Below are 23,222 nucleotides of genomic sequence, written 5' to 3' on the forward strand. Positions count from 1 at the left end.
CGGGGTGCCTTCCCCAACCGAGGTGCGCCTGAACGCCCACCTGAAGTAATCATGGGGTACTGAAACAATTCCTCGGTTACTGGCCGGCACTGCCGAAACACATCCAACCTCAGCTGAACCTGCTCCAAACAGAAAAAACGTCCCATTTTGATTCTGATGGATCCTCAGACCTCATGTACCTTCAGTAAATTCTAAGCTAAGCTAGGTAAGATGAACTTCTATGCGCAGCTGCTTTACGATACTCAAGCATAAACCAAAATATCTGTGAAGCACATTGATTCTTAATCTAAAGCAGTGTCAGGGTTGGTTTGGTTTGCTTTGGGTTTGTTTGTTTGTTTGTTTGTTTTTATTGTAAACAAACATCCCATACTCCAAAATCCTTCTAAAAAGTCTGCTTACATCCAGCCAAAAGGAATAATTGCCACACTCACCCCAGAAGGATGGTAAAATTATTTATTCTTACATTAGTTTACATATACAGTGATGACATTTGGCTAGAAAAACGCCTATGTCGTAGTAAGAGATATTCAAACGACTACAAACTGTCAATAAATACATTAAAAACATACTGTATGCAGATGTAGAAATACCCTATGCTCTTTTGGGTACTTACCCAGTACAATATTATTGAAAAGTTTTTTGGTGTTTTTCATGCAACATCAAAATTCTTCCTGACAATTCATGCTATACAACATCTTTTTCTTTACTAGGAATGGGATGAAATTTAAAACCCTGTTTATAAGTAGTAAAAATTGCTGAAAATTTTAACATAAATCTCTGAGTTGCTGTAATAAAAAGAAGCAATTTAAAGAAGGTTGTCTTTAAAAAAAAATAATTTTCTCAACTAATTATTTATAAAACAGGCAGTAGTTCAAAAGGGATGTTTCCATCACCCACAATGAATCATTTGTGCTTCAAAATTTTAAAAGGAATATTCGTGGCAAAAAAATAAACACAACTGGTAGGTAGAGGAGAGATTGCAGTACGGACTGGCTAAAACCGAACATGCTTTCAACATCTGTCCAGAACACACTAAACACTTACCACGTCACTATGCCATCGCCTACTCTAACAATTAGAAATTGAGTTTTAATAATACTCAGCTCTTTTCATGCTCAAAATTCTTCATTTACATAGTCCTAACGCTTCTGCAAGTATTATCATCCCCATTTTATGCTTGGGGTGGTGGAGGTGGAGAGGGCTGGGAATTTGCCAGGAGACAGACTGCATCCTTTCCTTCTTGCCTCCTTCAGTTCTCCAAGTTCTTTATCACTTTCTGTATTTTACACTCAACGTACTGGAGAGTTCCAGGAAACATGGGTGGTATGTTTCTGTCAGTTATTAGTGGTTATTATGCAAGTTGTGCCACTTTGAAAGTTACATGACAAATATTAAAGTAATAATCGACATGAAGTCCACATCCGAGGCTCAGGACGTCCTAGAATACCACATCATTTTCAAACCAAGCTTGCTCTTTCTGTAATGAAGTGTTAGGGACACGAGGCCTAACTCTCTCTGTTGTACAGCCTAAATGACTCTTAGTCATGGCCGTACAAAAGAATAAAATCTGGCCCTCACCATCTCTCCCTGGGAACATGGAAAGCCCCTACAGTGACCCAGTACATCCTGACATCATACAACAAAAAGGACATCTAGATCAAAACGAAGATTTCGGGTGTGCTAACTCACCATAAGGTACAGATAACTAAGGTCTCTTCCTTCCTGCCCCTGAATTTTAAAATATTTGTGTCTGAATTATGTCCTAGAACCCATGTGGGAAAGTAAATGCCCATCAGTGAGATTGCAGATACAAAATACGGTATTTTGCCTTTGTTTTAGTATCAATTCCCAAATCGTGTTGATATCAACATCCCGTGCAGAGAGGGCATTTTTGATATTGCCACATTTGACCTCTTGAATTTTCTACTTTATACCTTGCAGTCTGTGCCCTGTTTTGATTTTTATCCTGCCTAGTTTACTCTTGCTCTAAACCCAGCTTGGTTTCTTGCTGCCTCTTGACAAGCTACGGGTTTGCTCTGCCAGTGGACTGCAGGAGCAATGGATAACGTTGCGGTGTTTCACTACCTGATCTGTGAGAGACGAGAGACACAAAATTCTGTCACTTGTAATAACAAAATGACCGAGTGTGCAAAATTACATCCCTCTTACAGGCACCCAAAAGGCTTTAAAAAGGCACATGTATTCTTTGTCACTTGTCCCTCAGTGCCTGATCTTGGTGGTTTTAGTGCGTCTCCAGTAAGCCCCGTACGATGCACAAATTCCCTTGCAGTATGGAAGGAACTTGGAATAAAAATTAAGATCCTCAGATGTACTTCACCGTCAGCAGTTGTTACTCAGCGGCTGTCTTGCACTTTAACAAGAGCTGCGCTGCCTGTGAGAATTGGGTTCTTACAGCAACCTCACTCGCTAATCCATTTTCCCTCTCTTTTCCCAAACATCCAAATTTCTAGCAGAGGAGAACACTGCATGTTACGTGGGCTTTTTCCCGAGCAGATATCCAAAGCTCTTCCTGCCTTCTGTAGAGCTGGTAGGCCAGAAAACATCTCTATTGTGCAGTGGTGGGAGCAAAAGTACAGGAATTTTGCCCCTCTTCCTCCAGCAGCACAGCCAACAGCTGGCAGGCTGGTCAAGTACCCCACTTCTGGCCGTGTCCTGAGAGGTGAGAAGCACCTGCGGCTTCATTGACTTCAGGATGGGGACTGTGGATGTTTATCACCGATGGAAATCAGTCCCAAGGCACTAGGCAGGAATGGAAAGGACATAACAAAGCTATATACCAGGTTAGAAAAGTAAGAGGCACTGGCATTTTCCTCTGGGCTTTCTGGAAAAAACAATTAAAACAAACAAACAAACAAAAGATGCAAGATCCCTGCCTAACTGAAGCCATTCTTCTTGCTTCAAAAATCCAGGAGATGGAGGGATCGAGATACATTGACTGGAATGTGCTAGTGTTGAAATGTTTCCATTTCAGACAGGTGATATGCACTGGCACGCTTGGGCATGGCTTCAGTTCTGTGTGAGGGAGGGGAGCCCACAGGCCTGCTCGGGCTCCAGGGGACTTACTGGAGGAGTGTCATCTTCAAACGCCAGTCTGGTGATGGGAGCCAAGCGTTCCCCCCAGCCTGGACTGAGCCAAGTCTGGATCAAACACGTGTTCGCATCCAACTGGACTTGTAGCTGCCTTAAAAATGCAGTCTTGAAAACAAAGGTTAAGAAAGAAAAGGCTGATGCTTTGGCAATTCATTATCTGTTACGCAGTCCAAAAGCCTCGAAACATTATCAGTAGTAGTTTGACTAATGGCAATTCACTATTGCGTGGCTGGTAGTCACCAAGAAAGCATTTCTTCATGGTTAAAGCAGTCCCATTGATCAGTTCCATTTTTCACAATTCCTCCAGATCTGTTAAATCCACAACTACTTTCAAAAACAGAGTGTCATCTCTGATGTAGGTGTTCTTTGTGTTCTCCAGGACCGTGTGTGGCACAAAGCGTGGACATCCAGAGGCAATATTCATTTCTCCATCTGGTCTTTTGAAACTGCTGCTATTTGGGTCGGCTCTAAAGACTTCCACAATGTGATTTTTTTTCCCACTTTGGTCCAAAAGCATAAGCGTAACTTTTTGCTTGAAAGGCCACAGTAGCAGCGAGTCAAACTCCCCCCTCATCACTACGAAGTAGAGAGAGACGTGTGTTCCCTTTCCTGAGCCATCCCCGTTCAGGTAGGCTCTGGCGCATAACCTGTACCCGCAGCGGCTGGTGTAAAAGGGCTGGCTGAATATGGAGAGGACACGGCCTTCCACCGCCTCTTTTTTCTTCATCTTGTAGTCCGTGATTTTCCAGATTAATTTCCCATTGTAGCATGTGCCTTCCAAAAGCTTAAACCGTTCTTCGTTTTTATTGAGCTGCGCTTTGTGAATATTGATCTGGAGATCGTGTTTGCTGGACTGACCTTCCAAAACAACTGGAGGGGGGAAAAAAAGACACACACGCGAGATAAAATAAAACTGTCAGAACACTGGATACAAAGAGCAACCAGACTCCAGCTGACAATACTGAACTACTCAAGCCTGAGTACAGGCTGTTAACTAGTGTTACTACACCTGTTAACTTTTTTATAATTGTAATTGCAGCTTGAAGTTTAATAAGGAAAACTGGTAACTACAAACCAGATTTAATGCCCAACTATGGGTAGTACCACTGCATCCACCACAGTACACCAGCCTGACCAAGGCCAGCTCTCTGCCCCTGCAGTGCCACAGGAATTCGGGAGACATCGAGGAGTAAGGGAAGGCTGGAGGATGCAGCACACACCACCACAGCTTGGTCTTAGAAAGCGAAAAGAAAGCCCTTTCTGGCCAATAGCCGCGATTGCCTGACTGCAGCACCAGAGCTTCTACTTAGCAATCAGTAAATCAGCAAAAAGCCCACGCCCACACCCATGCAGAAAAGAAACAATAGTCCCAACACACCCAAGCGCTGATCATATGTCTCCATCAGGGCAATCTTCTGTTTTACATTTTCAATTGTGTCAAACAGGGGACGCAAGTCTAATTTACTTTGCTGTTGGTTTGCCATCTGTATTAGCTGTTTCACTTGTGACTCTAGACGCGCAGATTTATCCAGGTGGCTGGCCAGAGCCTTCCCAGTTCATGCCATTGGAAGAGGGTGGAAGCAGAGACAAGAGATGTTCATAAAATCAGCCATTTCGTTTGAAATAAGATAAAAAAGCCTTTAGCTTGTCAGCAATATCAACTATATGGTGCATTCGAAAGTACTCTGCTGGCTTAAGACATGTCCAAATGCTCCTTCACAATTAATTCATCATTTAGTGCCTGAGAAGCCATCCCTTGCATTCGCACTGCATCGCTTTGTTTGACTGGTTATTCAAATTTACACCTGCATATTTGCCATTGGGATCTGGCCATAAGGAGTTATACAGTGCCTTTTATCCAGATCAGATATCCAAACTTCTTTATTGGTTAAAATGAAAAGACAATACTGTATTGTAAAAAACCAAGAAGCGCTTGTGAAATGTCTGGGAGACAGTATTTTTTATTGCCCTGCTATTAATAACAACTATTACAGGATAAACACATTTAAGGATACAAGGAAGCAATTGGCCAAAAAAGATAAAATTAATGTCTCACCTGTGTGCTTACCATCAAGTTGCTATTTTTACCAAACAGTTGTGTAAACTGTCTGAATTCTTTCTCACACTTTTTAATGGCTTCTGCTAACTGCTGGATTTTAATCTCTTTACATTCCAGGCTCTTATACAGGTCAGATATCTACAGATGGAAAAACAGAGTAAAAATGCTAAGGCACACCAAAATATATGACGATCAAATTAAAACATATGTAACTATATAGGAGAAAGTGGAAAAGTTTACAATGCAAAGCCTCTAACTTAGCTAGATATAGCACTACTTAATTCACCATTCATGGATAAGCACCAGTAAGAATGGAACACAAGGTAATCATATTCTTTAATAGATCTGTGTGGCAACAGCCGTAAACAGACTCATATCTCTCATCCCCATCATGATACTCCATTTGGGCAATAATACATACTTATATGCACATATGTGCATCTGTTTCTGTGTGTATGTATATACTTTCCCCCCCTTGCCATACTAGGGTCTAACCAGTAAAACAGATGAGTCAGTGAGTGGTACTAACTCCAAAACCAAGTTTTAGGATTTCAGGGCACTTATTTTTCACATAAACAAGCAGAAGAGTAAGTCAATCATCAGTCTGGATGCATTCACCTTAGCAGGATTGAGCATACACCCAGTGTCACCTGCTGGGAGCCACAGAAGCGATCACGAGTGGAAAGGTGCTTGCAACTGGCTCAGCACTATTCCGTGCTGCCACTACAAAGGGGGTGACTTAGGCACCTAAAGGCTCCTTTTTGGAGCAATCTGACCAGCCACTGAAGCTTTAAAATGCTCTGTCTCCAAACCTTGTATCCACTGTAAGCAGACACCAAAAGCAAATGAGGTGAGCGCTGGCAACAAGCCTCCCACCATGCTTGGTGGGGAATATAGTGCCTGAGCATAGACAGGTTTCCATCTAATTGACTGACTTCACTAGAAGAGCTTATTCTGACTTGAGGTGTGCAAAGATGATGAAAACAGTCTTTTTAAATGTAGCTGAGCTAAACCAGGCAATAAATGCAGAATCTCGTATCATCCTCCAACCAGCCAAGCACCGCTGAAGGGTGCTCGTTAAGTATGACTTAGACTTACCTGTTCTTCCAACTGGGAGTTCTTGTCTAAAATCTGCAGCATGTGTTCCCTCAGGGCACCGTTTTCGTGTTCAGCAAGTTTCCCTCTTTTAATCTTAGTGAGGCAGAGGGGGAAGGGAAAGAATAAAATAATAAGATATGCAGATTTTTGAAGCTGTTAGTAAAAAATGTATTGATGCAAACATTTAAAATGTGTCCTCTGTGCTTTGAAAGTGAGGGAATGGCAGTCCTGATTCTCTCGTACAGCATCTTAGCCAATACTAGAAATGGTTGTGAAAGAAGAAAAAATGGTTGGGTTTTTTGATTAATTACTCTGATTGGTTTGGGAGACAAATTCAAATCCCAGTACAAAGATCTATAGAACAGTACCTTTACAAGACAGCCGTACTGCTTATATGGGCAGTCCACTTCTGCCTCAGGACACACAGCGTGATGCTTTTCAATCTGCATGTATTAACAAAGAAACTTGCAATGAAATAAATATTAAGTAACTTGCCACACTGATAAAATCTCAATGCCTGCATAAAGGGTGAGTAAAGGCCAATATCATGACACCACCAATCACCTAAACAGGAAAATGAGCATTCAGGGTCAATAAACAAGCCAGATGTTTTTCCATACCACAAAATGCCAATGGTTTGCAGTGACCGAATACCTTACTTGTAAGATGGGATGTATATCCCTTTTAGGACGAAACAAAAAAAAATACTTAGAGCAATGATGTTTTGTTGGCCCAGGCAAATGTGGTCTGCAACATAACTTTCAGTTTTCACAAACATCTGTGACTTGCTGAATGACAGTATATGAAAAAAATAATAGTACCTCCTTTTTCAGAATTATTTGTGAACAGTTTTGGAGACAAGGCACAGGATAATCAGGACAGTCATTTTTCTCATGGTTCTGGGGAAAAAAGAAACAAAACAAGGCAATGGTTTGGATTTTTGTAAAATAGTGTACACAGAGGAAGCTACAGAAAAAGTAATCCCAAACATACATGTGCAAGCCCCATATCACATCGTTGTTCATAAAAGAGCAACAGTAATTGGTATTATTTAAAGCACATTTATTATACTTTCCCCTTCAGCTACTCAGCCAAATTTTGTTTCAGGAATTATTAAGCCCCATTGCAATGCTGGAAACTTTTCACTCAGCAGCATTAAGAGGAAACATGTGCTATGGATTCCCACAGAAAGCTTTATAATCTTACCTTTATGTTAATTAACATCACAGATTTAGTACAGTACTGACACATTTCTTCTCGAAATTTACAGTGCCGGCTCAAATGCTCTTTCAAGTCTTTCCGAAGAATTTGATCACAACATCCATCATTAGTGCATTGCACACTTTCAAACAAACACTGCTGAAGGTGGTCCTGCAACACACCACAGCAAATTAAACCCCAAAGTATTTCATCACATCTCCAGTTGCCCAACAGACCCACAGAAACATTCGGCAGTTTGGTAACAAACGAAACTCCATATACTCTTTCCTCTGTAAACTTTCTCCTTTACCAACCTCAAAACTAAAGTGAACATGAAAATTTGGAGAGTCCTTTGTACGACTTCCACTTTTCATTCAATTGACATACCGAAAAAAGGCCCAACTGGCCAGTACATCTTGGCAAGATTTCTTGAATCAACCATCATGTGGCACCTAAGCATACAGAAGGTATGTATAGATGCTATGGATATACTAAAGCTTCATAAAGCAAACTGTTCTTATTAAACAAATAACCTAAGGCAAAGCTGGAACAAGCTTGCAGCCATAATATTTTGAGCTTAATGTTTGTTACCTACAGCGTATAGCTAAATCATAATCTATGTACTTAAACCACATTGCTACAATAACTCTGAAGTCTGGAGACAATAATTGGAATTTGTCTTAAAATCAATACACAGAGTTTGCATGAAAATCAAAGGCTTCAAAATTTGATCAAGCAAACTAACCTGGTATCGTCCCAGAATTATTTTTGAATTGCAGTCAGGAATGTTTCTGCAGAACACGTGCAAGTTGAGAACTTCTCTTTTACAGCAGTTGTCTTTGAATACCTGTAATGGAAGCAAACCAGCCCTCATATGCAGTCACATAGGATGTTATAAAGAATATAAAAAAGCAAAACATCACAACAAATCTTTTCAGTACACAAGTGTAGACTCCGTAATTGCGAGTATGGTTCTTGATAATTCATATTGAAAACGTATACTAAAAATAGAAATTAAAACATTTATGAGTTTTCTAATAAGCAAAGGTTTTTTTTCCCCATATAGTTATTCCACAGGTGCTGATCCATCACACAGCCAGGAGGATTAGTAGCTCAGCAGCTACAAAACCGCTGCCAGAGCCTGCCTGTATCTGGAAGAAAAGCAGCTGGAGCTAACGGGCCCCAAAGGCCAAACCAACTCTGTGTGTGCAGCTCTGATCTTTGAGTGCGCAGCACGCCTTTGGGATGGAGATGATGCTGAGACATCCCTTCTATAGACTCTGAGAAAAAGCACCATTCCCAGAATGCAGAAGCAAATTAAGCCCCCGGAGCAAACTTTCAGTCTTATTTAGCTATATTCCTATAATGAGCATTATAAAGTTGCTCAGTGTTGCACTACTGCCATCAAAATTTGCACAAAGTAGAAGACAGCAAATGAAAAACAAAAATCATGTGGGCAGTCTGATTACAATTTCTTATCAGGAGTAGGGGAGAGAGGAAAGAGAGATTTGATTTCACTGCAAAATTCATTCTGGCAGGACCAAGTATGTAGCATGCTTTCAAGCCTTGGCATATAAATAAGGGCAAATGAATCTATTAAAAAAAATAAAATTAAAAAATCAGTGGATTGCAAAATAAGAAGCATGAACTTATCTTTTCCTCTAAAAAGTTGCCCAAAAGTAAATTAAGTTTGCAGAGTTGATGAGATATAATGGAAATAGTTAAGGCAGCAAATTATAACCAAGTCAAAACAAAGACAATCAAATAAACAAGATCCCCCAGCAAGATCGCGCATTAAAAAGGCAAGTCAATAAACTCTCCACTAAAAAAGACATCTGATGACTAGGAAAGATTTAAAAACTTTGTGAAACTCTTTGACAGTTTACTGTAAATACAAAGACTAAAATGAAATAAGTTCACAACACGAGGTATAAAATAAAGCTTTAGCTATACACCTATACTTCTTTTCTGGGAGAGCACCACTGAATGCACTGCTTCCCTTAGCATTATTTTGGAGACAAAAACTGCTCCACCCCTGAGGACTAACAGACTATTAGCCACCTTGTTCTCAGCTGTCTTGCCTTTTCCAAGCAGATGTTGACTGCTGAAGCACCTGCAGCTACAGCCACTTACCTCGTGCATTTTTATTGTTTCTTTATCCACAGGACAGGTGGGTACTGCATTCGACTCTCTAGATCAAAAGAAGATTCACGTTAGCCCACAGAAAATTTGATTTATTTTACAAAATTGGGCTATGCTAGAATCTGGCGGAAGGCAGTACTAGATGCCATAAAAAAAAAACAAAACAAAAAAACCAAAAATGTGCTTCGAAAACACTTTCATCTGGCAGCTACACAGCCAAATTCTGCCTACAGCTCTAAGAGGATATTAAGCTGTGACAGTGAATATGTAATAGAAAGCAAAGTTTGTCCTACAAGTGTTAATAAGATAGTTTTTACTTAAGAGGACTTTGTCACTCTCTGGCCATCTCCTGCTTGCAAATGTCATATCTGAACAAATCCCGTCGTGTGCATTAAACCCAGCCTTTGCCTAGCGCAACCAGCCCACTCCTTGCTACACCAGGAAAAGAAGATCTAACGGCTCCTGTCTTAAAAGGCTTCCAGAAGTCCTATGACAAAGGACAATAAAATACTTATAGAGGCAGTGCGTAAGGGAGGCAACTCAGAGAGAGAAAGCAGCAAACACGAAACATCTAGAATTCATAAAAGATAAATGGTGACATCCATCCACATAATCAGGCTCCTCTGCAGCCTTCCTGGGCCAAATCCTGCCCTCAGGTACACCAAACAGTACGTAACGTATTTCTAGATAGGTCTGCGGGGTATAATTTGTACCTGCTGGGTAAATCCCGAGCAGACGGATGCCAGCAGCCCTGTGATCTGACTGCAGTATCGAGTAAAACTAATGTCGGTTTTACAGCTCAAAATCAAAGAAATTATACAGTAGCAAGTGAAAACAGCTTAATCTAATCACTAGTGCCAATACCATGAGACATCAATGCCACAAATTCACCTGAACAGCACAATGCCAGGCAGACAGACCAAAATAGCATCTCAAGCAGTGGTGCTTAAATTTATATCAACAATTTCTGTACACTGACTTTCCTGCAGTTACCCAAGTATTCTTCACCAGCACCGGGTAAGGTCTTTAAAGACACCTTTAAAACCCTGAGTTCGCAGTCACTGAGTTCAAAAGAGTCTTTCCATTGACGACTCCAGTGTTTTATCAGATCGGTACTATTATTATGGCACTCTCTGCTGATTTATAGAAGGCGTTGACTTCTTTTTAGGAAAGGGAAGACGGTGAGCTTGCAGATGCAGAAGGAGTTTGCACTGACCTCAAAGAAAGAATGCACTGCTGGCAAAATCGGTGGCCGCATCCCGTCTGGTGGGGATTACGAAGGACGAGGTGGCAGTAGGCACACTTGTACCGGTCTTCTAAGGTTTCGACAAACTTGTAGTCGGTATCAGGCTCGAAGTCCAGAGAGACGGCGCTGGCAGAGTTCTGGCGCGTGAAGATGCCCGAGAGACCAGCAGGTTCGTCACAGGCCATGGGAGCTGCACTGGGAACCAGACACGGGGAGAATCCTTTTCAAATATTCACCGGCAGTCACACTGCCTCGGCTACCCCTTGCAGCAGGCGGCCGCTCGCAGCAGGGTTTTCATTTGCAGCAGGGTGTGACGGATTTTGGAGGGAAATGCAGTGGAAGAACACTATGGAGGTGGAAGAACAACAAAATGCTCAGAGAACCGCAAAACGATGGTTACATGACAAGCACCGAAGCACACTTCTTTGGAAAAGAGTTTCACAATCTGAAAATTATTCCCCAGAATAGAGATTTTTATGCTTTTTAAAATTTTCTTGCAGCACCTCTTAGTCTCAAAAAATTACAAGAGTCACAGACATGGCTGGGGAAAGCAGAGGCCAAGTCTTGGCCCTAATGTCTGCCAGGAAAGCCTACACTTAACGTAGAGGCCACCCACATGACTTCACAAGTTCATTGCACTTGTTCAAGCAAGAGACAGCTTTGTGGTTTACAGCAAGGAGCATACCAAAAAAAAAAAAAAAGGCAGCAAGGGGATTTTACCTTCTGTTTAGTTGTTACAGGAGGCAAAGCCTCTTAACTTTACATCTTTCTTTTCCCAGTTGGCCACTCATTTATAGCAGTAAACTCTAATACTATTTTTTCAAAGTTTTCCTTAATTATGTGCAAGTTCTTGGCTATATTGTTCCTGCCTGAAAGAAACAGTGGGGAGAATAAAAAAAGAAAAATTGCAATCAGAAGTGTAACATAAGTTTTTCCTCCCAACCTACACAGCACAGAATACAATTGTAGTTTTCTAATAGGAAAAATCAGCAACATTTGTTTCCAGCCCTAAGTCACAAACCTTGAGATTCGCCACCAGTCCCGCAATCTTGCCGAACTTTTTCTGCAAGTAGCTCAAGATCTAGAGCCACTCTGGTTTTCACTTCTTGCGGCTTTGCATTCAGAAGACATTTTTTCCTTACAGGATGTGTGCAACAGCACAGTGCACCTGAGCTCTCAGATTGTTTCGGGAGGAAAGTGCTCAGTTTTATAGCTGTGTTGCGGGACGCTATTTCTCCTCTGTGTGCATCACCCTCCCTGTCAGTCACTCGAGTCACTCTTACTGGCATCAGCACCTCTCCGAGAGCTCTGACTCAGCTCCTGTAAGGTCACCAAGGGTATCTACTGCTTTTGGAGGGAAGCAGGGCCGACACGTAACCGTTAATAACCTCACGCTGGCATTAAACAGTATGCCAAGTACTGATACACTGCCCTACCTCCCTGCTGCAGTGGATTCCTGGCTGATGAAAGCAGTGATTAGCACTGTGCTGTGCGGAGCTCAAGCACTGCCACAGACCTCCTGGCCTTCAGAAAGCTACATCCATTTTCCTTGCTACTTTAAAATCCCATACTGGGCAAGGAAATCCTGCCGACAGGTAAAGTACCTGATTCAAAATCAAGCCAAAGCACTTAACCAGCGAACGGGTATTTCACAACAAACATTCGCACGCTCCTGTAACTCAGCGCCCTTGTTCATGGTTGTACATGGTATTCACCTGCCCAGCTTGCGACAGCCTCCCTGCGCTCCACCAGGCTGAATATAAGACTTACTTCAGCACAACTGACCATCTACTGTCAGTAACCCACAGGAATACGAGCCCTAATCGTATTCCAAGCATAAAGACTTACTATGCCAACTGGAGTTTGCAAATTACCCTGTTCGGTCCCTCCAAATGAACAGCCTTCTGCTTCACACCACAGATGATTGTCCATGTTGCTCCTTTCATTTTTAAGCAGCTGACCTTTTCTTCTCTGAAAATGGGGTTCCAGGTTCTTTGACGGTTAGTAAGGAGTAATTCTATTTTCCTCACATCAACCAGAGATGCCCAAATGCAGCCTGAGGGATTACCAGCCTTGTGCCTGGGCTGCCTCGGTCGCAGATGCCAGCAACAGAGCGTACCTGTTGATTCCAAGGCAGATGGAGAACTGCCACCGTTAACTTCCACAGCATAGACTACCTACAGGACAAATTTCCAACAAACTCATTCTGTCATTGGTCGGCAAGAACCCTAAAACATGTTTCCTTCCTCTCTCTTGTTAGTGCGCTCTTCTACTTACATGGCATCCAATTTCCTGAGTCCTATTACAGTCCAGGACTGATATCATGTGATGGTATGGATTAGCCAGTTAATGCTGCACTGTGTAAAAACACATTAAAAAAAAAAAAAAAATCTGCGGTTTACCCATTTTTGCCTTTAAGGGTCTACCTTAACTACTCAAGTACTTCTAGCTGGGGTAAACAACGCTACAAATGTCTTAGGCAATGAAGTTATGGCATGCATTAAGAAGAAATGCAGTCACCAGCCCCAAACCCCATCCAGAAATGCCTTTAGAGCTCTTGCCACTAATTAAATCACCCACGTTCTTTCCCACCTCCTTCTGCAAGGAGCACTCTGCTGTGATACGATGCCTTCCAGCTCTCTTGCTGAAACAAGAGCCTTTACCTCCTTAAATACCCTCATGCTGCACTGATACCCTCAACGCAGATCTCATTCCTAAAAGAAGGAAGCTCTCGGCATCTCCACAAAAGCGCCTCCTCCCCCTCAGCCTCGCTGAGGAGCTCATCACAGGGCTGAGGGCACCTCAGGGCACAGGAAAGGTCGCTCGGGGTGAGAGGCGAGCCTGCCTGCTCAGAGGGCAGAACGGAAACCTCTGCATGCCCAGAAGACTGGGAACGTTTGCCACCGCCGCCAGCCTCGCAGGGGGTCTGCCACGGGGTTTGCAGCTGTTTTGCTGGAGGAAACGCCTGGCCCAGGAGAGGGCCTGCGGATGGCAACGCTTCGCCCGAGCTGGAGAGGTGCCTGCCTGAGTCAGCCGGGGAGACGGGCTCCCAGGAGCCGACAAACCGCAGCCCCGCGCCAGACCTACCGCCGGCCAGTGCCCGGCGGGACGCCGTCCAAACCACCGCAGGTGGTGTGTAATTCCCATCCCAGTGCCCAGCGGTGACTCAGGGCGGACTGCAGCAGCTCTTCTTCCACTTGGGGCTTCCAGCACCCGTGCCCGCGCTCTCTGAACTGAAACCAAAGGGAAACCGTCAGGGGAAAAAAGTGCCTTTTTGTGACAGCGAGAGCACGCCACTGGTTAACTGAATCAATTTCCTGCTTACGCGAATGCCTGGCCCACGTAGAAGACCAGGACACAAGGTACACTTTCACTTCTGCCTGTTCGCAGCTAAGAGCAATGGGAAGGCGTCCTTTCTTTGTGTTCACTATGATTTTTCAGCACACATATGAACTGTAATACTGTTTTAAAAAACGCTGCATAACAATGCTCTTGTGGCAGACGCCAACGCATGCCACAAAGGGATTTTCAGTGCAACTCCACTGCAACAGCGCACACACACACACACACAAAAAAAAACAAAAAAAACCCAACCCAATCTATGGTCACTGAAAATCTACAGGTCAAAAAAAAAAAAAAAAGATTTCCATATATTGAAATAAATACAATGAATTCTGACCACACATAGCAAAGTAGTATGAATCACTAGAAGCTCAGCCCAAGTCCTATAAACAGCTACCAAAGAGAGGGAGCTCAATGGCAGCACAGTACAAAGAGCTCCCAGCTGCATCTCCCGACCACTTCAGCATCCCAGCCCTGCCTGCCCCAACAGCAGCACATGCAATACGCTTCAGGAACAACTCTTTATATAACTGTGTTGCAGACAGATGCTTTAGCCTCACTGGAAGTAACCTAAAGGGGAGAATTTTCACAACAAAAATAAACTTTCTTAAATGTGGGCTAGCCTGTTTCAACTACCACCACACCAAACTAAGCCCAAACGTTTTCCATTAAGATGCTCCAAACTTAGTATAGCTTACTGTTCAGAAACCAATTAAAAGACGAGCGGAACATGATAAAAAGGAGAAAAATCAGCGTGGGCACGACCTACTATAATATAGAAATTACATTAATGTTTTCAAAGCCGTGTTCACACAGTTCCCCTCCACTCCAGCAGCGCTGCTGCCTCTCTACGCCACCAGCAGTCAGAATGGAGAGCAGCAGTGTGCAACACCAATACCCCATTGAACTACTGTGGACAGATTAACTTTTTTTAGCCACGAAAACATACTTACTGCACACAGAGGAAACCATCCTTATAATGTGGTCGCTCTTTTGAAAGAGAATACATTTGTTCTGTTTTCTCTCATGTGAAGCCAAGCCCCCACAGAAGGTCAGGAGATAACCCCATGAGCTATGAGTGCACCACTACAGCAGGCTGCAGCACCAAAACCTCCAGGACATCAGACCCGAAGTACACGCACTGAATGCCATCATGTCTGTTAGACTCACAGGGACAAATAGGTGAGTTGTTACCACAGATCTGGTCATCATGCATGGACAAGAAGACAGGATCCTTGGTCCTGCTGCCCAGCAAACAGGGGCTGAGAGCATGGCTTCTGCCAGGTTCACTGTGTGAAGGGACAAAAACGCCCAGCCATCCTCCAGGATCAGGGTATAGCTCAGTGAAAAACACTGTGGTCGCTTCTTTACTTATCATGTGATCGCTTCTTTACTTATCATGCTTCCATGAAATACATCCAACAGGGAATAGAAAAAAAAGTCATACACCTATGTTCCTATACACCTAGCTCCAGTTCAGCTCTATTGCTTTGCCCTAAGGCACTTGGTAGGGACAAGTCTTGGAAGATACCCTGTCCCTCCCTCTGAAAATTATCTACCTTTGATGGTACATCAGAACGAGAAGCCTGTCTTAGTCATGGTGGGGAAAGTTGTGTCAAATTTAGAAGTCTAAGATCAATTCATTTCATTGGGAGCTGACAGGCAGAAATATGATGGAGGGGAACATACTTTGCATTAAAATGACCCTCTCCAAGGTGCCTTATAAACTAGGTAGATTAGCTGCCTGCAGTATTTTTGAACTAAAATAAGAATGTTATGTGATTTACTACTAATATAAAGTCCTCCACAAAAACACTGCATTTTGGGGACAAGACACATACGCCCCAACTCTTAACATATGGAGCGGAACAGGTAACAGAGTCTGCTAAAGAATAACTACAAATATCTATACATTTTGAAATACATATTTAAGACATGCAGGTTATATGGAGTCATGTGAAAACAGCAGATGATGACATGTGATATCACTGAGGGATCATCCTTGTCCCTTCCAGCTCAGGAAGAGTTACAATGTTTTGACTGCTGACAACGAAACGCACTTGCAGGGAGAAGGACCCCAGCTGCATCATTTGTGACCCCACAGCCCAGAGTCTGGGGAGGGAAAGGATCCCCTATGGCACAACACAGACCCACCACTGATACTCAGGGCTCGCTCCTACTTCATCTGGGAGCAAGTCATCCTCAGGAGCTGTTCTGCTCTTGTCCTGCTTGCTTAAAAAACAGCTGGTACCCGGGACACAATATTTCTAACAGTAATAATTTCCTACTGGATATGTGCCCGAGGCCCCACAGGAGATGTGGCTGCAGAGGGCAGCAGAACAAATTTGTTTTCTTTTGTATACAGACAATATTACCCAATTCAAATTCCAGTATTACCTTATTCTCAAAGCACAGTAAAACCTTACTAAGCAAGCATCAATTTACTAATCTCCATAGGCAAATTTTCACTCAGCAGAGTAAGACGGCAGGGTTTCCTTTGCATAGGGTTACAGTCAAGCATTACAATAAATCCCCTTAAGACCAGACTTCATTGGTTTTATAAGGCATAGATTACAACACAGATAGCATTTAAAAAAAAAATTTAAAAATACACTCTTACAACTAACGAAGTGTGTCTGGTGCTGAAATACCTTTGATTTTATGGACAACTTATTTGCTACATTTGCTATTTTCCCTGGATCTCCTAATCACTAATTAACTTTGTATTAATCAAGAAATTCCTCTACATCTAATCAACATAATATTGTTACAGTAATACAGAAAACTTTTATCTTAAAATAATCCCATTCACAGCTGGAAAATAATTTTGTTCCCCTCACTTCCGTAGCACTACCTGGACGTTTTACCGTCTTCCTGAGCACCAACAGAAATTTTGGTAAGAACGCACCGTCACCCCTACAGCACCCCGGCACCACTCTGCCGGTTCAGAGGGTGAATTCAGTTCCTGAGATGTTTCAGGGTCTGCAGCCTTCCCCCAGCGCAGCCCTGTGCCACTCACACCCCCGTGTACCACGGCTCCCACCTGAAGAGCCCTTCAGAGCTGATAAATAACTCCAGCAAAGTTAGGCTCCTGCTGGCATTAACAAGACACGTACCTGAAAACTGTAGCTGGTCCTCAATGGGGAGAAAATGAGAGAGCGAATGAGAGAGAGAGTGCGCCAGCACAAGCTTTGTGGTTAAAACAACAGTACGAGCATTTTAAAACAGCAAGGGAGTGGAAATCCCCCAGCATAGCTTTGAAAAGATCATGTCTAAAAATGTTTTATAAGTGTTAGGACAAAAGGCGAGCCATTGAAAAGTCTTTTCCCTTACTGTGTTGACGCAGGGACTGCAGATTTTGCCATCGGGAGCAACACAAGGTTACCAAAGAACCTTTCTCACAGTTTTCATCCAAGACACAGAGGAGTTTTCACCTTTCACAAAAAGCGGTGGATGATGTGACCAAAGAAAAAAATACATGGGCAGCAGGAAACACATCAGGACATAAGGAAAACCCAGGTCCAAGCCTGTGAATCCATCCACGGTAGCCCTGGCGAGTGCAGGTGGACCCGCTGGTTGCAGGAAGCGAAGGGACGGCTTACGAAGGAAACGGCGCCGGCTCGGTCACAGAGCGACTACATCAACTCACGCTGTGGGCTGCGCAGGCGTTTCGCATTTAAGCCAGAACTCTCCAGCTGAGATAAAATCCATTTTAAGAAAATAAATGTTTATATTTGAGTTCGTAATAATTTATGTGGCCATAAACCCTAATGATGTTGTAGCCTGAACTTAATCACGCACACAGGGTTCCTGGCAGCCTTCATCTCCACTGGCGGTGCGTCAGCCTCCTTCCCCAGACTGAAACGTGCTGCCCTCACGGCAGTGCCACGGGCTCCATCTCTAACCCCACTCCTTCCTAATTCTCCTCTGCCCCCTCCCCTGGCTTTCTACTCCCTTGTTTTTTTCCTTCCCCCTCCCCTAAAGTAAGATTTATTTTCTATTTATTTATTTTCTTTTATTTTCTATAAAAGTGATAATTTTTAAGCGTCCTATTATTTTAAATACTAGTTTTCCAAAGAAAGCTTCTTTTCTATCTCATAGTAAATGCAACATATACCCTCTTTAGCCTTTTCCCTTTAACTAAGCTCGCTCTCAGAGCATTTCTAATGTATTTCTATTTCCATCTCCCCTCCCAGGAGGCATATCAACCTACTGCATGTTTTCCTGAACCTTCCCTGAAGCTCTGGAACAGACAAGTCATCGCTGAAGTCAGGGGAAGGCATCGATTTGAAGGCACGCCGCTTCTTTATGGGATCAATTTAATTGATCCAAGTTGTATTTCTAGACACAGCCTAAACTCACTTCTACAGCCAAGCTTTTTAAACCAGAAGATACTCTTTCGTCCTTGCCATGAACTCATGTCCTCAGGGTGCATCTTAGTCAAGCTGTTGACTATACAGAACCTCTGCACAGGCTGACATCAGAACAGCAGCACAGCTCAAACGTGGGCTTTCCTTGAGCCCGGCAGCTCTGGAGGAAGGACGGATCCGGCTGGTTTCATCGGGAGGAGGCAGCGCTGCAGAAAGCATAGTGCTCTGCAAACACAGCTCCAGGAAGCGCCATCTGTTTCTGGGAAGCTTTGGGGAAAACCCCAAATGGAGAAGTTGAGTAGGAGCAGGATCTTAATTTTAAACAATTTCACTCTGCAGATGAGTAGAGAGCAATAGGCTGGTGGTGGTGTTCGTGGGCAGCCCTCCATCTCCTCCTGCGCTAACTGCAGTGCTGAAACCCTGACCAAGTTTCAAGCAGGCTCAAGGGGATGAAAGCGAGTGAAAAGACAGAAAAGAACAGCATTTAGGCAACAGAACGAAGGAAAAGAGAGACACAAGAACAACATAAAGAAACAAAAGTTACTGAAAAGAGGCAATAATAGGGACAGAGAGCAAGACAAATAATGGGGTTTAATTTTTTTTCTTTTAGCGTATGGGAGCCAATGTGAAGTCCTCACTTTTCCTAACAAATAACAGGCCATTACACATTTTGCAGAACTAGGTCTCTGGGACTTCTAAGTTTACATCTCCTTCCCTGCCCCAAGGGGACACGATATCCAGGACTTCAGCTGCTTTGACCATTCAGTCGGTTTGGCCATGAATACCTACTCCAGGCGTAAGAGAGTCTTGGTTTTAATTTTCTACGCCCTGACCCTTTGACTTAGTCTTAATGAAGAACTTAATCAGCACGTATACAGAAACCTATGAATCAACTCACTGGTTATTCATCCAAATTAGCAGGATGAACGCACATTTTGCTAAGGCAGGCCACCCCCTTCTTCTGACATATTCCCTTCTTCCAGGGGTAAATGATTCCCTCTTCTGTGGCCTCAGGAATTCACGAGTTCAGTGGATTTTACTGTAACGCACACATGTATTTGACGACATATGGACACACGTTTTTCTAGTCACACCCCTCACTGAAAAGGTAACTGCTAATGTCAAAATCCAAATGCTATCAGGGACCCCATGAACTTGCTGTTGGGAAAGCAGTGACAGCAAAGATTGCCACCGTTTTCTTTTCCTACAAAAACAGGGGTAAGGATGTGTTCTTAAGAAGTCCTTCCCACGAGATCAAACAGGACAGGCCAGATGGAGCTTTATGGAGGTACAAACGGGGAGCGGTGCTTTCATGCAGCCCCTTCTCTCAATGCGATCTGCAGCCGGGAGCTGTGCTGCCGCCCGTCCGTGCACGCCACTGCAGCCGGGCAGAAGCACAGCTAGCCCCGCCACCGCCATGGGCCTGGAGCAGTGCTGGGAGCAAGGCGCAGGGACCCGCCCGGAGGCACCAAAGGCAGAACCGCCCCTTCTGGCATCAGGAGAGATGCCATGTAAGAAGGATGCTAAATATGCCATGGGCAGCATCCAACCTGGCTCTCACTGTTGGCACCAGTTTTAGCTTTATTGATCCCAGCAGTGAACAATGTCACCGTTTTTAGTGACCTCAAGGTGCATCTCGGGCATCACCAACGTCCATGTTCATAATTCCTCAGTAACAAACCGCCACGAGACAAGGTTTAATGTTGATGACAGTGAGACAGACAAACAGACCAGGTTTTTCTTTATAGATAGTGGATGGATATATATATCCAAGCGCATGGATATAGCGGATGAGACTGAAAACCATATGCCTTAGCACGTCAGGTCTAATCATTGCATCTCTCGCAGCGACTACTTCGGGAAAAACTGCTTTGCAGATTGTTCCTCTCCCTGAGGTTTGATTAGTCACTAGGTGGTTTTGTGTAATAATAATAATAAAAAATAACTTTTACATTTCAGCATGATCTTCTGCAAAATAAGCACACAGCAACATACTTACCCTGAGAGAATCCCTGTATGCAAATGCCAGTATATTACCTACAAAAACTTGCTTTATCAGTCGTCCCCCCCGCTCGAGACAAACATGCTTAACTATAGAGCACTCTGGGCAGTCCCATATCAAAACCACTGTGGTTTGGGGTGCAGACAGTTTCTCACACACTTGTTTATTTGTTGCAAGACCGAGCTGGGGAGACTATGGAAATTTTTGCAACATTTTTATTAACAATATGCATGACTCAAGTTTCCTCACCTTCCCGAGCCCAGCCACACACCAGGGTAAAGAGGGCAGCTTCTTTCCTGGGCTGAGGGATGGGGGTGGAACAACTGCACACCGCAGCTGCATCTGTACCAAACTGGTACAGATAAGCGACTGACGACTAACGGCGTGAATATTAACTCTTCACGGCCATTCGCCGAGAAACTTGGATAGAAAAATACCCGAAAGCAAAAGAAGAGGTTCTGAAATCCTCACCGCAACCCAGAGCCCAGACCCAAGGGCACGCTGGCCATAAGGCGGCGCAGCAGGCTGGGGTCCTGCAGCAGCACCCTCAGGTTGGCATGCTGCTCCGGGCAGGCTGCTCACCGCTGCTGGGAACAGCACCTCTGCAAGACGAAAGAAACTACCTGTGTCACTGCAGCCACCACCAACTGTCTCAAGAAGATCAGGAGCCCAAGAAACGTTACAACTCATGCACACTCCCTGGAGGGCCAGAGAGAGGAACGCCTCTCTGTAGTCAGCTATTTATTGATGATAAATAGTGCCTACCTACAGAAAATCAAAGGGTCAGACAAAGAATTGAAGAAGATAAAGGGCTACAGGTTAGCTTAAAGATGGGACGCAAATAAAGCCCGTGAGATCAAGCACCCTACAATCCTGTAGCTGCCCACTGAAGAGATTAGGCAAAGTGACCCAAACACTACACAGCACAGAACAAAGCGCTCCTGAGGTGGACCACAGCTCTGTGCTTTGTTGGCTACGCAAAAACTATGCTCCTGTCTTAGGGAGACCGATTAGGGAGCCTGCAGGGTGAAATAAAGAGCTGTCTGGTTTCTGCTCTTTGCACTGATTTGAAATTCCTTTTGTCAAAGTCTCCAATGGCAGCTTTCTAGCTTTAAAATCTTTTCCCCTCCTGGATGTCATTCCTCACCCTCTCAAAACTCCGCAGTAACTCCTTTGGTATATCCTCCTGTGTCCTCTGCTCTTTTCTGTGTGTGCTACAATCTTTTCTTTTGATGCTTCCTTCCTCACGTTACTCTGAATTTTTATCTTTCAGCAGCTTACACCTCTTCAGCCAAAGTTTCATGCCAACTACTCACAGATGTGCCCTATTGCCGCAGACAATTTTCCTGCATAGACTGAACTCTCGGCCTCTCCTGTGGTGTCCAGGCTGTGGATGACTACCAGCTTGGAGGTAGCCTGCTGTCCCCAGCCTTCCCCAACAGGCCTTCTTCTGCAGAGCTCCTCAGAGTCCAAACCTGAAATAGCCAGCCGGTATTCCATTTAGGTCCATAACCTTCATCTCTCTCTCGGGCTTGAAATGTTAGATCTTCACAACGTCTCACCACTTCTGCTGCTTCATTTCTCTATACAGTATTTCTTGCCTTCTTACAAAAGTAAAACGCTTGTCCATCATCATCCTCCTCTCGTTTTCCAAACACCCATTTCCCTTGAAATGCGATCTCTTACTTATTTACCCACCCAGGGTGCTGCCGCAGGGATCGTTTTCCTAAGCCACAGCTATAGACATATCCCTCCACTTCCCTGCTGCACCAAAACCTCTTGACTGGGGGGGAAGGAAGCATCTGTTGGTCCCATCTGGGGTACCCCATGTCCCGTGTCCAATTTGGCTTACACCATGTCACTTTCAAAGCCTCTTCTAGTCTCCCTCGGCTTGCCCCTGCACCCCCTCCAACTATTTAAAAGGGCTGGTTTCATCTCTGGCCAAATGACGATACCAGGCCCCACTGCCTCCTTGTTATATATTTGAGCAAGTGTGTACCGGGCGGGCAGCTTTTTTGGAGGGATATGAGCAGGCTATTCTACTTCATATCTCTTCTGTAGGATCTCCTTTGCCAAGCAGCTGGGAACAACCGGCTTCTCACTACCACGCTGGTGCAGAGGGTCACACTGTCTCCTATTGCTCCAGCCAAGGGCTGTGGTTTTGCCCTCTGCTCGCACAGCTCCCGCCACAGCGGGGTCCTCACCCACGGCAAACACTTCTCCACGTGACAGAAATAAAAAAGATACTCAAGGCTAACAGCGAAGGAAGTTAGTCTGGGTGGTTTTAGGCAGAGTGTAACACACGACCACCACGGCTCACGCTAAGACCAAAAGGAAGAATGCAACGCAGTCCTCAGACAAACCAAGATGAAGCGCAACACCAGCCAGGCCGGGACTCCTGCAAGAGAGCATCCTGCGGCGCCTCGATTTAATGTTCATTGTTAAACCTGCGTGCACTGCGTACAATCAGCTGGGGCCGTTTAAAAATACGACCGTGTTAGTGCTGCCAGTCTGGAGACATGCCTGACCTGAATACACCCAGCTATTTTTAGCTGATCGTTGCACTCCCTTCAGCCATCCCATATTTATAAAACGGAAGTTATGAGGAAAGTTGTTCTTGGCTGGCACTGGGAAGGCGCAGCCACGCTAACA

The 23,222-nt window shown here is 44.1% G+C and overlaps 1 protein-coding gene and 1 long non-coding RNA gene across 4 annotated transcripts; one reads left to right on the forward strand and one right to left on the reverse strand.

The window, feature by feature from the left end:
- Positions 1–59: 59 nt before the first annotated feature.
- On the forward strand, positions 60–9,762 carry LOC309670779. The gene is made up of 3 exons (XR_014269046.1): positions 60–205; positions 7,539–7,935; positions 9,634–9,762. It is a non-coding gene; the product is annotated as an uncharacterized lncRNA (long non-coding RNA).
- Positions 3,396–11,904, reverse strand: TRAF5 (TNF receptor associated factor 5). Of its 3 annotated transcripts, XM_082481867.1 has the most exons (11): positions 11,577–11,594; positions 10,827–11,202; positions 9,602–9,659; positions 8,214–8,315; positions 7,475–7,639; positions 7,090–7,167; positions 6,637–6,711; positions 6,269–6,361; positions 5,168–5,308; positions 4,490–4,658; positions 3,396–3,981 (listed from the first exon to the last, which is right to left on the reverse strand). In XM_082481867.1, the coding sequence occupies exons 2-11, from the start codon at positions 11,039–11,041 to the stop codon at positions 3,404–3,406; spliced, it is 1,674 nt and encodes a 557-aa protein (XP_082337993.1). In that variant the 5' UTR covers positions 11,042–11,202; positions 11,577–11,594; the 3' UTR covers positions 3,396–3,403. The 3 variants fall into 3 exon arrangements, with proteins under 3 accessions (XP_082337993.1, XP_082337992.1, XP_082337994.1); XM_082481866.1 differs by having other exon boundaries at positions 10,827–11,904; XM_082481868.1 differs by having other exon boundaries at positions 9,602–9,655; positions 10,823–11,904.
- Positions 11,905–23,222: the final 11,318 nt, after the last annotated feature.

This window comes from Vanellus vanellus (assembly GCF_965231255.1).
Source record: "Vanellus vanellus genome assembly, chromosome: 3".
Taxonomy (NCBI): Eukaryota; Metazoa; Chordata; class Aves; order Charadriiformes; family Charadriidae; genus Vanellus; species Vanellus vanellus.